The sequence below is a fragment of the Pollachius pollachius genome (assembly GCF_949987615.1).
Source record: "Pollachius pollachius genome assembly, chromosome: 16".
Taxonomy (NCBI): domain Eukaryota; kingdom Metazoa; phylum Chordata; class Actinopteri; order Gadiformes; family Gadidae; genus Pollachius; species Pollachius pollachius.
The window spans coordinates 20,322,085-20,336,698 of NC_136949.1; the positions used below are offsets into that span (position 1 = coordinate 20,322,085).

A 14,614-nucleotide genomic window follows, 5' to 3' on the forward strand; every position below is an offset into this window, starting at 1 on the left:
ACGGTTGCTGTGCGTGCAACACAATGTAAAGTTGTGTTGTTTGTTTACGGGCTGGTTTGCTAAATAGGCTTATGTAGCTAAGAATAAACAACGACTAGCCGATTTCATGACACAATCACAAAGTCGCACGGGAACGCTATAAATGCTCCAAGACCGGAAATGACGTCAAAGGCGCAACTCGGAAGGCTGGCTTCCGAGGATTCCGGAACATACCATCAGAATAGGTCCATGTCAGTAACACACCACAAGAAAGAAGGGTGCGTATCGTGTAGAAGGGGGCGTAACGTGTAGAGGGGGGCGTAACGTTTAACCTTCAGTCCGCAGACAGATCTTCTACATCGATGGTTGGCACCACTTGGCTGCGATTCATTTGGCGTCGTCACTTACACATGGGACAAATGTTCTCTAAGACCCAGATGCCCACGGCGGAGGCTGCCCTACCCGGCAGGATCGAGAGTATGAAAGTTTCGGGTAAGATCTGGTTCCGACCATATTTTGAGGACTTCCTTGTTACCACTTAGAAATGAACTTAGAATGAACTATTACAGCTGTACTGTCGTTATTAAAATACTGGTTACGTTGAATAACGATACGTATAATACAATGTTTCAGTCGCTCTAGAACAAAATTCGGCGTCCTTTGGATTCAATCATCGTAGCAGTAGAAGCGCTGTGACCCGCATACATAACATCACCCTATGTTGTTTACAAGCCTCTCATTATGCCTACTGCGCACGCGTAAAACGTTGCTCCGCCTTTAGCTGGTCAGCTCACAGCCAATGGGAACGTTCAGTGGTCAGCTCACAGCCAATAGAAACGTTCAGTGGTGCAGCGTTACCATACTGTTACTGTACTTATGAAAGGAGGTGTGTTCGAAATCGTTCCCTATTCACTCACTCACTATTCCCTATGTAGTGTTTATGATATAGTGCACTATATAGGGAACGGACAAACGAGAATTCGGACACTACGCTGAACATTTCTAAACGTAATTTGCGTCAGTAAATGCGCCGGGTATTTGTGTAATTTCAACAGCAACATAAATTGAGCCTTTTTTCACATGGGATTCAAGTGGCCTAAAATATTCCCGATGGCCAAGTCCGACCTAAGTGATTCTCACTGACGGCGACAACCTGATTGTAATCAATATACGACAATAACGCATGGATCGAAGAGCACTTGTTGTAGTTCAACTTCGGAAAACTGTAGTTCCACGCTAGAGACTCTAGAGGTCAGCATGTTGAAAGGAAGCACCTTTTCATCTCTTCTTGACCCGATGACGTTTTCCACAAAGGTTTAGGAAAGGAGGCATATAGGTTTGGAGATTTGACTATTTGTAGAGGCCCTATTTTCCAAAGCCAGTCCTTACGACAAAATGCCAGCGTTGGAACGAGATGACAAACGCTGTCACTGTTTACCTGTGTAAGGTTCCCTTCCAAATGTCGATAGAAAGGGCTTTAAAGAGATGGTCAAAACACTCGATCCCAGGTACGCGTTACCTGCCCGCACACACTTCAGCCAAATTGGGATGCCAAAACTATACGGCAAGGTCCGCGAGCAAGTGGAGAAAGAAATCCACACTATTAAACATTAGTGTTTTTCAGAGATGGAAGTAACTTGAGAAAAGATTTTGCCTTTTTTTTACGCAGTTTTGCTGCCTAACCAGTATTTTACCCCTTCAGAAGCATTTATATCGAAATTAGAAGATAAAAGTAACATACCATGATATACCGTTACCGTCTATGCCTCAAATCATACCGTGATATACATTTTAGTCCATACCAGCCCTAATTTGAAGGAACTATCTTATGTTAAATTCGAGGTAAGTCAAGCTTTTTGGAGCAAGAACAACAGCTTTGTTTGCTTGCTTGATTCAATTAACGTTAGCTACCGCTTTTTTGATGTGATATAATTGGGTGTCAAGCAGCGAAGCTTCGAGACAACCTTTTGTTTTTGTATGGATTCCTATTATTATTTACCTGTCATGGGAGGCTATGGCAGCCTATAGAACGCCTTGGTGAGAAGTTGTGATTTGTAATTTGGCCCACTGTTTCAGGACAGTCCCATTAGCCGATGGAGCAAATTTGAGGTCGCTAGCTCATCAGCTCTAGCGTCACCAACAGGTCAAAGTTGGACATGCATTCATGTTTATAACTTTCGACCCATTCATCCAATATTCACAAACAAGGTATCATTGGATTCCTTGATCCAAGCCGAGTTCAACCCACCCTATGTCGTCGTTTTGCGCCATGATGGATTTTCCGCCATCTTGGTTTAGGTCAAATACCTTCAAAATGCATCTCCTATCACAAATTTTGTCCAATCATCGTGAATCTTGGCAGACATGATCATCAGGCCATGCTTGATAAAACTTATCATACTGATTTATCAAATTCAAAACCGTTTGGCCGGGACAGTCAATCAAATTTGACCGTGAAGCCGCCAAATACCAAGTTAGCCAATATCTCAGCAGGCCTTTGACATATCATAACCAAACCCAACGTACATAGACCCATGACGTCATCATGGGGACACTCAATGAACTTGGTGACCATTGACCTCTAGGGGGCGCTATAATTAATGAAGACGTGTTTTAACTCCTCTCTTCACATGAGTATATTTCAAATTTATTTTCAATGTCTGGTTAAACTGTCAGACCGCCCCATATAGCTAATGAAATATTTCCTATGACAACATCAGAAATTGGCTGCCATGTTGAAAAGTTGTCTATCAATATTACATATCCACAGGCCACAGATTATGTCCAATCGTCATGAAACTTGCCATATATGATCTTCAGACCAAGTTGAACAAATGTGCTGAACAGCTTTTTCTAATCCAAAACCGGTTGGCCATGACAGCCAATCAAACTTTACGGCAAAGCCGCCAAACAGGAAGTAAGCCTGTTCTCCGCAACTCTTTAACATATCATAGCCAAACTTGCTACATAGACTCATGACATCATTCTGGGGACACCCAAACAATTTGGTGACCTTTGACCTCAGGGGGACGTCAAACAACAATGACTTTATTTACCATTCCGCCCACTTACAATATAAACTGCAATTCTTACTGGATTAGATGCTTCATGAACCACATCAAGAACCCTGAGGCAGACCATTAAGACCCTGAGGCAGACCATTAAGACCCTGAGGCAGACCATTAAGACCCTGTCAGACCATTAAGACCATGACAGACCATTAAGACCCTGACAGACCATTAAGACCCTGACAGACCATTAAGACCCTGTCAGACCATTAAGACCCTGACAGACCATTAAGACCCTGAGGCAGCCCATTAAGACCCTGTCAGACCATTAAGACCCTGAAAGACCATTAAGACCCTGACAGACCATTAAGACCCTGACAGACCATTAAGACCCTGAGGCAGCCCATTAAGACCCTGTCAGACCATTAAGACCCTGACAGACCATTAAGACCCTGTCAGACCATTAAGACCCTAACAGACCATTAAGACCCTGTCATACCATTAAGACCCTGACAGACCATTAGGACCGTGATGCAGACCTTAAAGACCCTGAAGAAGACAATTAAGACCTTTTTTTGTTTGCATACGGTTGAACACGCTGGAATAGCCTGAGCTTGGATCTGCTGATGGCCGAACAAACTTTCATGACGGTACGTCAAAAGGCTGAGGAGTTATGAGTCTTTAAAGTTTTCAATTGATCGCTTTAGCGCCCCCTATAGCTCTATTTTGATGAACTTTAGCCTGGTTAACCGTGACCTATTCTTTTAAGTACACCAAGCTTGGTGACGATGGACTCAAGTTAACCTCGCCTTTAGTTACCTAACATACTTCGGGCTAATTTGGACGTCCAGCCTCCATTTTATTACAGGTTCTGGGTTCCCTTGGAACATTTGCTCCACACGAGGAGATACAAATGTCTACAGGATTTCATGACTGTAGGTGAAAGGGGTCAGCAAATATGGCTGTTTAATATATATGCATTTTCAGTTTATGGTTATAATACCCTCTATGGGCCAATATTGGTACAATTTGGAGAGGTTGCATTTTCAGTTAATTGTTATAGAGCCCCGTATAACCCGATCTGGAATACAATTTGGAGAGCTTCTTCTTGACCCATGTTTCTTCGACCAAACCGAGTTTGAGGATGATTGGGTTAAATTTACCCTGCCTTTTGGTGTTAAGTTAAATTTGGACGATTTTGAGCCTCTGGTGGCCATGTTGTTTTGTCAATTGAGTTTATTTTATTTGAGCAGTTGGAACTTTGGTCCCCAACAGCCACTTAGTTGGTCCCGCTCAAACCAAACATTCCCTCTATAAATTGGGGTGCGAACTCGAGCCGGTATATTACCTCGGCCAGTGTAAACGTGTGGTCCATGCCGGGAAAAAGGTGGGTATAAGACGGGCATATTGCAGTGTAAAAACTATGTGTGTTTGTGTGTGTGTGTGCCAGTGTTTAAGTGCAGCTCTTAATATCCTATCATTCTCTTCCACAGTTAAACATGAAGCTAATGGAAACACGACTGTTCCACCCTTTCCTGATGGAACCCAAATGGTCCTTTTTGGTAAGGTTTTAAAGGATTTTCTTTTACAAAATCATTTTAGAAACAAGGGAAAATAAAACCCAAATAATATATGTGAGGCATCGCTCAATCGACTTAGTTTGACCAAAAATAATTAATTTGTCGAGAGTGCCTTTTAATTTTTGCCACAAGACAAAATATCAGGTCAAAAACGGAGCGGCTTATTTGTGGTGTTTTGAAACACATCCCCATTAACCGCTCCTTCGGCTTATAGAAAATGTTGCTTTGTTTTCGAAAATAAAGTAATATATCAATGCCCCTAACGTTGATTTATTTCTGCTATGTGTTATCGTACCGTTGATAGGAATGGGCTGTTTCTGGGGTGCAGAGAGAAAGTTCTGGAAACAAAAAGGGGTTTACTCCACCCAAGTGGGCTACGCTGGAGGTTACACTGCTAACCCCACATACCAGGAAGTCTGCACAGGTAGCACATCTGGTATTCACACACATGTTCGCACACACAATTCATTGAGTCCATTTTACAGAAAAACAAGGTGTTCAACTTTGTCCACACCAATTATAGGTCACTTCTATTTAATTAAATCTACAAGTTGTTTTGTTATCTCTAATTATGGTAATATCAAGGACTCAAGGAGGTAGTGACTCATGGAGGCGGGGAGGTCGTGAGGCAGATAGGTAGTGAGTCCTGGAGGTAGTGACTCCTGGAGGTAGTGACTCCTGGAGGTAGTGACTCCTGGAGGTAGTGACTCCTGGAGGTAGTGATTCATGGAGGTAGTGACTCCTGGAGGTAGTGACTCCTGGAGGTAGGGACTCCTGGAGGTAGGGACTCCTGGAGGTAGGGACTCCTGGAGGTAGGGACTCCTGGAGGAAGTGACTCATGGAGGTAGTGACTCCTGGAGGTAGGGACTCCTGGAGGCAGGGGGGTAGTGACTCATGGAGGCAGGAGGGTAGTGACTCCTGGAGGCAGGGGCGTAGTGACTCATGGAGGCAGGAGGGTAGTGACTCATGGAGGCAGGAGGGTAGTGACTCATGGAGGCAGGAGGGTAGTGACTCATGGAGGCAGGAGGGTAGTGACTCATGGAGGCAGGAGGGTAGTGACTCATGGAGGCAGGAGGGTAGTGACTCATGGAGGCAGGAGGGTAGTGACTCATGGAGGCAGGAGGGTAGTGACTCATGGAGGTAGGAGGGTAGTGACTCATGGAGGCAGGAGGGTAGTGACTCATGGAGGCAGGAGGGTAGTGACTCATGGAGGCAGGAGGGTAGTGACTCATGGAGGCAGGGGGGTAGTGACTCATGGAGGCAGGAGGGTAGTGACTCATGGAGGTAGGAGGGTAGTGACTCATGGAGGCAGGAGGGTAGTGACTCATGGAGGTAGGAGGGTAGTGACTCATGGAGGCAGGAGGGTAGTGACTCATGGAGGCAGGAGGGTAGTGACTCATGGAGGTAGGAGGGTAGTGACTCATGGAGGCAGGGGGGTAGTGACTCATGGAGGCAGGAGGGTAGTGACTCATGGAGGCAGGAGGGTAGTGACTCCTGGAGGCAGGGGCGTAGTGACTCATGGAGGCAGGAGGGTAGTGACTCATGGAGGCAGGGGGGTAGTGACTCATGGAGGTAGGGAAGTAGTGACTCCTGTAGGCAGGAGGATAGTGACTCCTGTAGGCAGGGGCGTAGTGACTCATTGAGGCCGGGGGGTAGTGACGTCTGGAGGTAGTGATGTCTGGAGTCAGGGCGGCGGTGACGTCTGGAGGCAGGGCGGCGGTGACGTCTGGAGGCAGGGCGGCGGTGACGTCTGGAGGCAGGGCGGCGGTGACGTCTGGAGGCAGGGCGGCGGTGACGTCTGGAGGCAGGGCGGCGGTGACGTCTGGAGGCAGGGCGGCGGTGACGTCTGGAGGCAGGGCGGCGGTGACGTCTGAGGCAGGGCGGCGGTGACGTCTGGAGGCAGGGCGGCGGTGACGTCTGGAGGCAGGGCGGCGGTGACGTCTGGAGGCAGGGCGGCGGTGACGTCTGGAGGCAGGGCGGCGGTGACGTCTGGAGGCAGGGCGGCGGTGACGTCTGGAGGCAGGGCGGCGGTGACGTCTGAGGCAGGGCGGCGGTGACGTCTGAGGCAGGGCGGCGGTGACGTCTGGAGGCAGGGCGGCGGTGACGTCTGGAGGCAGGGCGGCGGTGACGTCTGGAGGCAGGGCGGCGGTGACGTCTGGAGGCAGGGCGGTGGTGAATCCTGGAGTGTTCTTCTAGATCCATTTTAAGAAATGTTCACCCAGCTATTCCCCCACAGGTAAGACGGGACACACTGAGGTGGTGCGGGTTGTCTTCTCTCCGAACTCCTTTTCCGAGCTGCTGAAGGTCTTCTGGGAAAACCACAACCCTACTCAAGGTACATGGTGGCCTTGCGCCCGGGTTTGTATCCGTTTATACCTGTTCTTAGAGGCTCGTTCCTTAAGACCCATTCCTGGAGGGTTGTAAATCAGAAATAATGAATTATTTGTTCACTAACCCTAGCACAAGTAGAAACTCTCTACAATAGTTGGCTACTGTTGGTGTAAGGTACATTTGCATGTCTGTTTGATTAAACGGATCAAAAAGGCAGTATTAAACCGAGTATTGCGAGGAAGCATATTTGTTGCTAGAATACTAAATCAACATTTTGATTCTTGGTGCGCACAATTATAATAAAACAAATAATATAGCTAATGAAATGATAATAAATATTTTAATAATCATTAAAAAAAAATGATTATAAAATATTATCTATTTTATACGTTTGCATATGGTCAAGTCAAAGGTTGAAAACCACTTGGATCCAATTTTTTTTGTAATCACCGTTAATAACGCGTATCCACTACAGAAAGTGCGGTGGCTCTGAAAAACTATGGAAGGAAAAAGGGTCACTACTACACCTGAAACACCTTTCAGGACCAATGGTGGTACTTTAAACACTTTTCAGAATGCGGAGGCAGCTTTCACACACAGGCCAGATTACACCAGGTGTTTATAACCATTGAACACACACAGGCCAGATGGCACCAGGTGTTTATAACCATTGAACACACACAGGCCAGATTGCACCAGGTGTTTATAACCATTGAACACACACAGGTCAGATGGCACCAGGTGTTTATAACCATTGAACACCAACAGGCCAGATGGCACCAGGTGTTTATAACCATTGAACACACACAGGTCAGATGGCACCAGGTGTTTATAACCATTGAACACACACAGGTCAGATGGCACCAGGTGTTTATAACCATTGAACACCAACAGGCCAGATGGCACCAGGTGTTTATAACCATTGAACACACACAGGTCAGATGGCACCAGGTGTTTATAACCATTGAACACCAACAGGCCAGATGGCACCAGGTGTTTATAACCATTGAACACAAACAGAATCCTCCCTCATTGGAGCTCATGAACTGGAAGGCGAAAGGGTCAAAAATACACCTCATTGTAGACGTGTATTCATTAAAATTCACATAAATGATTGCATTTAAGCTTTCATAATGCCACACTTTAGGGCGTTGTATTTTATTTTGCAATAGATTTGCAAAACGCAACGCCCCCTCGATTCTACAACAGCTTAAAAGACTGCATAATGGACTGCTTTGTTATGCATTAAATAGCTTGAGTATGAATCCATATTTCGCCTGCTTTGACCTTGTTCAATGTGAATTGAATGACTGTTATGTAAACCTACATCTATTATCTGGATTTTCCAGTTCTTGAAAAATTTGGCATGCATGAACATTGTAATAAGTGCCTTCGTAGATTATATAACAAACCAACAGCTTGGATTACAATACATGGCCACTGGACACGTGGGGCCCGGCTAGCGTGTCCAAGTTCACCTTTACAATTCGCAATAGTCATTGAGCCTCTTGCAAGATACAGCGTGGTGGTCTACTTGAAAATAATGTTTAGCCGACATTACGGAATTGAACATAGATTAAACGCAATATAGCCTCCACATCGTGTTGGAAAGTGATTGTACAGCAGTCTAAACCTGGAGGTTAGGCTCCTCCCTGGAGGTTAGGCTCCTCCCCTGGTGGTTAGGCTCCTCCCCTAGTGGTTAGGCTCCTCCCTGGTGGTTGGGCTCCTCCCCTGGTGGTTGGGCTCCTCCCGGGTGGTCATGCTCCTCTCCTGGTGGTCAGGCTCCTCCCGTGGAGGTCAGGCTCGTCCCCTGGTAGTTAGGCTCCTCCCCTGGTGGTTAGGCTCCTCCCCTGGAGGTCAGGCTCCTCCCTGGTGGTTAGGCTCCTCCCCTAGTGGTTAGGCTCCTCCCTGGTGGTTGGGCTCCTCCCCTGGTGGTTGGGCTCCTCCCTGGTGGTCAGGCTCCTCCCCTGGTGGTTGGGCTCCTCCCCTGGTGGTTAGGCTCCCCTTGGTGGTTAGGCTCCTCCCCTGGTGGTTAGGCTCCTCCCCTGGTGGTTAGGCTCCTCCCTGGTGGTTGGGCTCCTCCCCTGGTGGTCAGGCTCCTCCCTGGTGGTCAGGCTCCTCCGCTGGTGGTTAGGCTCCTCCCCTGGAGGTCAGGCTCCTCCCCTGGAGATCAGGCTCCTCCCCTGGAGATCAGGCTCCTCCCCTGGTGGTCAGGCTCGTCCCCTGGTGGTTAGGCTCCTCCCCTGGTGGTCAGGCTCCTCCCCTGGAGGTTAGGCTCCTCCCGTGGAGGTCAGGCTCCTCCCTGGTGGTTGGGCTCCTCCCCTGGTGGTTGGGCTCCTCCCTGGTGGTTGGGCTCCTCCCCTGGTGGTCAGGCTCCTCCCCTGGTAGTTAGGCTCCTCCCCTGGTGGTCAGGCTCCTCCCTGGTGGTTGGGCTCCTCCCCTGGTGGTCAGGCTCCTCCCTGGTGGTCAGGCTCCTCCCTGGTGGTTGGGCTCCTCCCCTGGTGTCAGGCTCCTCCCTGGTGGTTGGGCTCCTCCCCTGGAGGTCAGGCTCCTCCCCTGGTAGTTAGGCTCCTCCCCTGGTGGTCAGGCTCCTCCCTGGTGGTTGGGCTCCTCCCCTGGTGGTCAGGCTCCTACCTGGTGGTTGGGCTCCTCCCCTGGTGGTCAGGCTCCTCCCTGGTGGTTGGGCTCCTCCCCTGGAGGTTAGGCTCCTCCCTGCTGGTTAGGCTCCTCCCCCGGCTGTCCATTAAGAAACGTGGGTCGAGGGTCTGACTGTGTTTCTGCAGGCATGCGTCAGGGAAACGATGTGGGGACGACCTACCGCTCGGCGATCTACACCTACTCCCCAGAGCAGCTGCAGCAGGCCCAGGCCTCCAGAGACCAGTACCAGAAGGTAATGGTCCTATTCAGAGCAGCTGCAGCAGGCCCAGGCCTCCAGAGACCAGTACCAGAAGGTAATGGTCCTATTCAGAGCAGCTGCAGCAGGCCCAGGCCTCCAGAGACCAGTACCAGAAGGTAATGGTCCTATTCAGAGCAGCTGGAGCAGGCCCAGGCCTCCAGAGACCAGTACCAGAAGGTAATGGTCCTATTCAGCCAGAGGGCTGAAAGTAATGCCTAGGTAACCCATCCGTTTATTGTACTCAGTTACACATATTAAAAACATAAAGCCATCCTGATTCATGGTTTAAGCCTTCATTCTAAGGCTGCTAAAAGTTATATTGAACTGATCCCAAAGTGCACCGCATGCTGGGGCACGGCCCACAGCCAACAGTAGGAACAGGTTTAGTGTTACCATCCATCCATGTACATTTCCATACAGATCCAAATCCAATATCGAGGCATGAAACAATACAACATTGTATGCCTGCTTTCACGACTGGCTGTCCGTAGGCCATCTCTGCTCTCTTCTCTCTCTTTCCTCTTCCTTAATCTGTCTTGAGGTCTTTCTTCAGCTCTCTCTCTGTCATCTTTCTTTCTTTGTGTCTTTCTCTTGTTCTTTCGTTCTTTCTTGGATTGTGTTGTGTCTGTTGGCCCATACGATCGTTGAGCCTATTTTATCTATCAAACAGGGAACATCAAACATGGAAATAGTTGAAACAATGTCCTTTATTCGTGTGCCTGATGTGCCTGAAGGTAAGGCAAATTACGGACCTTAATTTGCCTTACCTTCGCCGGTATTTTAGACCGTGTTGGAAAAGCAGACGTGCAAGTGTAAACGTTTGTAAAGAAAATGTAATGATATTTTTGGTTCATTATTAAACTATTGCAGGAAAAAAGGCGACTATGGCGGGCAGCCATAGTCTTGGTAATAATAATAGTCTAGGAACACTGAATTGTACAATGCTCCATGATTGGGAAATGGTCTAACGTGTAGACACTCAGAACTATGATGTCCTTCATGTTTTTTCGCCAGGTACTTGCTGAAGAAGGTCTGGGTCAGATCACCACAGAGATCGTGGAGGCCAAGACCTTCTACTACGCAGAGGACGACCACCAGCAGTACCTCCATAAGAACCCCAGAGGGTACTGCGGGCTGAAGGGGACCGGAGTCTCCTGCCCAATGGAAACCCAGAGATGAAGAACCCTATGCGTACCGTGGCCACCCTGAACACTAGGGGCAGCGCTGTTGGAGCTTGATTCAAAATCTTTTGTGTTAAAGGTCCCATGACATGCCACCAGGTGTGAGTGTGATTAGCCGTTACAAGCCGTTTGGAAACTCTGGCTCTTATGACATCAAAAGTGGGCACGGCTCATCACACTCACACCTGGTGGCATGTCATGGGACCTTTAAGTGAATATGCTCCAGATATTTAAAGGGTTTAGTCGCAACACATATACTTCAAAATCTTAACCTGCAGGGTGTTTCTGTTTTTGATTCCAAAAACAGTTTGGTTCACTATTCTTTTCTTAACTCATTTTGTTGACATAAACAACAGAAACAAGTCATTGTGGGGTACATATAAGGATAATTCATCCAAGATCACGTTATAATGTATACATTTTTAGATGCACGTCATTGTGAGGTATATAATCATTGAAGTGAATGCAATCATTTCCTTAATTTTTACTAACTTATCTTATTGTATTCGCCCATTAGCAAAAAGTAAGCCATTATTGTTTGTCATACAGTGAATAAATCACTTATTGTATTCCGATGGTTTTCAGTATGCCAAGAGTGAGGAAGAGGTTTACAAACAGTCGTCCACACAATATACTGACTAGCAACAACTTCTTTGAAATTTTTAGCAAGGTTTTGTACGAACACAAGTTTAGACCAGAAAACTGGTATTTGAAAAATATACATACCGTATTGATTGATGCTATAGTTATATTGCATAAATAAATTATGCTCAATATTGTGAATGATATAACATATTTAATCATCTTTAAATGGTATGGACAGACAGATGTTAGTTTAATCAACATTTGGTTGAGCTTGTCCAAATAGTCTCAGGGCCTCTACGAAAAAAAATCTCAAATCTCCAAATCTTTTTGCCTCCTTTCCTTAACCTTTGTGGAAAATGTCATCGGGTCAAGGAGAGATGAAAAGGTGCTTCCTTTCGAACATAGGAAAAGACAGCACTGTTAAAAAGGAATTCGACTCCACTCTTCCTAACCGACGTCATTGCGCGACGGCGGGTATTGCCGACCTCTAGCGTGTGAAACTACAATTTTCCGAAGATTGACTACAACAAGCGCTCTTTGATCCACGCGTTCTTTTCGTATTGATTTCAATCAGGTTATCGCCAACAGTGAGAATCACTTAGGTCGGACCCGGCCATCGGGAATATTTAAGGCCACTTGAATTCCAATTCACATGTGGTAAAAAAAAGAGGCTAAACTTATGTTGCCCCCAGTAGTCTTTCTTAAATGTGAAGTTGGCATTTTCTTCTCTTATGGTGTATTTTTTATGTGCTTACTATCCAGCAATAAATGAATTAATTTATATTCAAATAATTATGTTTCTGGAATTGGTATCCATTATTATCAATTTTCTTTTCTTCTCTTCTCTTATGCTGTACCGCGTCTCTCATGCGCAAGGACGGATTAACATGACCACGGGCCCTGGACACAAACCAGCCATGGACCCCTACCAACACGCAAATACACGCACTAGCACCCCGAATTCGGTCGCATATTATAACTCATGCAATCCACAATCACACACATTATGCAGCGCGCAGCCAGGAGAGAGAGAGAGCATAGTGCCAGCCGCTCGTCTTAACGGCAGAACATGGAATCTGTCAGGTTAATATCATGAATTCAAAAGCACCTAATGACTTCCTTTAACGAATTTCGCAATTTTAAAGGATTAAGTTAGTAAACATCTTCCCCTCTATAGAGTCATCGTATTGTAACGACCACCTCACGTGGTGCAGCGTTGAATAAACAGTCGATGTCCGGCTTACAATCCTGCTCTTTATTTGATAAATCCACAGTTTATCTCCGATCACTGTTGGCCGTGACCACTCGTACATCTAGCCGTAACACAGGTCTCACTACCACCACCCCCCGCTTCCGGACCCTCCCTCACGTTGTCCCCCCCCCCCTTCTCGCGAGACAATCCCTTATTAACCCCCACTAATAACATTAGTGCATCACCCAACACATGAGGACATTTGCATTGCTGCTGAACGCATAATAACCGAACCACATTAACCCAGCTCGTTACAGTATCAAACCTGCCCCACAATTGATGAACGGTGGTGATTGTGTGTTCTGGTCCAGATCAGGTGGATATGAGGGGGCCAGACGTATGCAAGAGCAAAAGAAAAACATGAGCTTGCAGATTAGTTTGGTTTCCAGTCCTTTTTCTAACCACCACCTTCACCTTCACCTCCTCCCAAGTCCGTAAAGTTTATTTTGGGTAGGCTAGTCCATAACGTGCAGTTTGTAGAGGCACCAGGGGCGCTGCCAGGAATTTTGGGCCCTATGAAAGATTCTAATTTTGGGGCCCCCCACCCCCCCCCCCCAACATCTATCGACTGTTTTTTCAAAACAAAAAACATTTCAAGACATTTCAAAAAAAAAAAAAAGGCAATAATATATTATATTATTAATTGCCATCCGCGGGCCGTGGGCCGTGCTGCGTTGGGCTGGGCCCTTAGAATCAGTACCACTTTTCCCCGCCAGGCAGCGCCCCTGAGAGGCACACTTCAACACAAAATCTAGTCAACACTAAAATAAATATTTAGCCATACTTAAAAAACAATTTATGTAATTGAGGCCCCGTCCACACGGAGTCGATTATTTGGTGAAACCGCATAATAGAGCGCCTTCACACTACCTCCGTCCGTCGACGGATCTCATTAGGCGTGTTTCACATCGTCTGCATTGGAGCCCATGCATGCACGTGATGGATTCAATGATTATTTTCCTTGATTCAGTTCGCGACGGTCAGTTCGCCAAGAAGAGTCGTTCAGAATTGTTTGTTTGTTTAATCGTTCAGTCGAATTTCCGGGAGCGGTGAATCGAATCATGGAATGCACGGTTCAGCTCAGTGGGGGGATGTAGTTGATTATTGGATGTTTAACATATCAGCAAGATAATATATTTGATTTAGCAATGATGGTGGGGGTCCCGGGGGAGAACGGACCATGAAAGAATGAGACAGATTGACGAGACATTCAAATATTTGTTTAACCTGGCATGACACAGAAAGTACAGAGAGAGCATGCATTTATCATTTTACTGATATTGAATCGTATTATCGTACGCTCGCTCACTAAGCCTCTACCCTCTTCACCACTCACAGTCAGTGAACGAACAGCGAGTCAGCGACTCTTGGGTCTGGGAGGAGTCGAGTCTGAGAATGAACGAGAAGAACGAGAGAAGAATCAGTTTGGTTTGTTCGTGTTAAACGTGCCATGACAGGTGTGGGTTGATTAGCCGTTGCAAGCCGTTGTGGAAATCTGTCCCTTATGACATCACAGGTGGGCGTGTCCACCTAGATGTGTGACGATAGATGAGCAACGTTTGCTACAGTCCACTGGACACGCCCACATGTGACGTCATAAGGGGCAGATTTCCAAAACGGCTTGAAACGGCTAATCAGCCCACATCTGGTGGCATGTCATGGGACCTTCAAAGATTTGTTCATTCGTACTGATTCGGTCGCGAACGACCCATCACTTGGACCGGAACTAGTCAGAAACACGTCAAGTTTTCACCACGTCAAGTCGGACACAGGTGCACTTCTCGTAGTTTGAACAAACATAG

The 14,614-nt window shown here is 46.9% G+C and overlaps 1 protein-coding gene across 1 annotated transcript; it reads left to right on the forward strand.

The window, feature by feature from the left end:
* The first annotated feature begins 203 nt into the window (after window positions 1–203).
* On the forward strand, window positions 204–11,544 carry msraa (methionine sulfoxide reductase Aa). The gene is made up of 6 exons (XM_079753598.1): window positions 204–471; window positions 4,481–4,549; window positions 4,872–4,991; window positions 6,804–6,902; window positions 9,682–9,788; window positions 10,809–11,544. The coding sequence occupies exons 1-6, from the start codon at window positions 342–344 to the stop codon at window positions 10,971–10,973; spliced, it is 690 nt and encodes a 229-aa protein (XP_079609724.1). The 5' UTR covers window positions 204–341; the 3' UTR covers window positions 10,974–11,544.
* The last annotated feature ends 3,070 nt before the right edge of the window (window positions 11,545–14,614 follow it).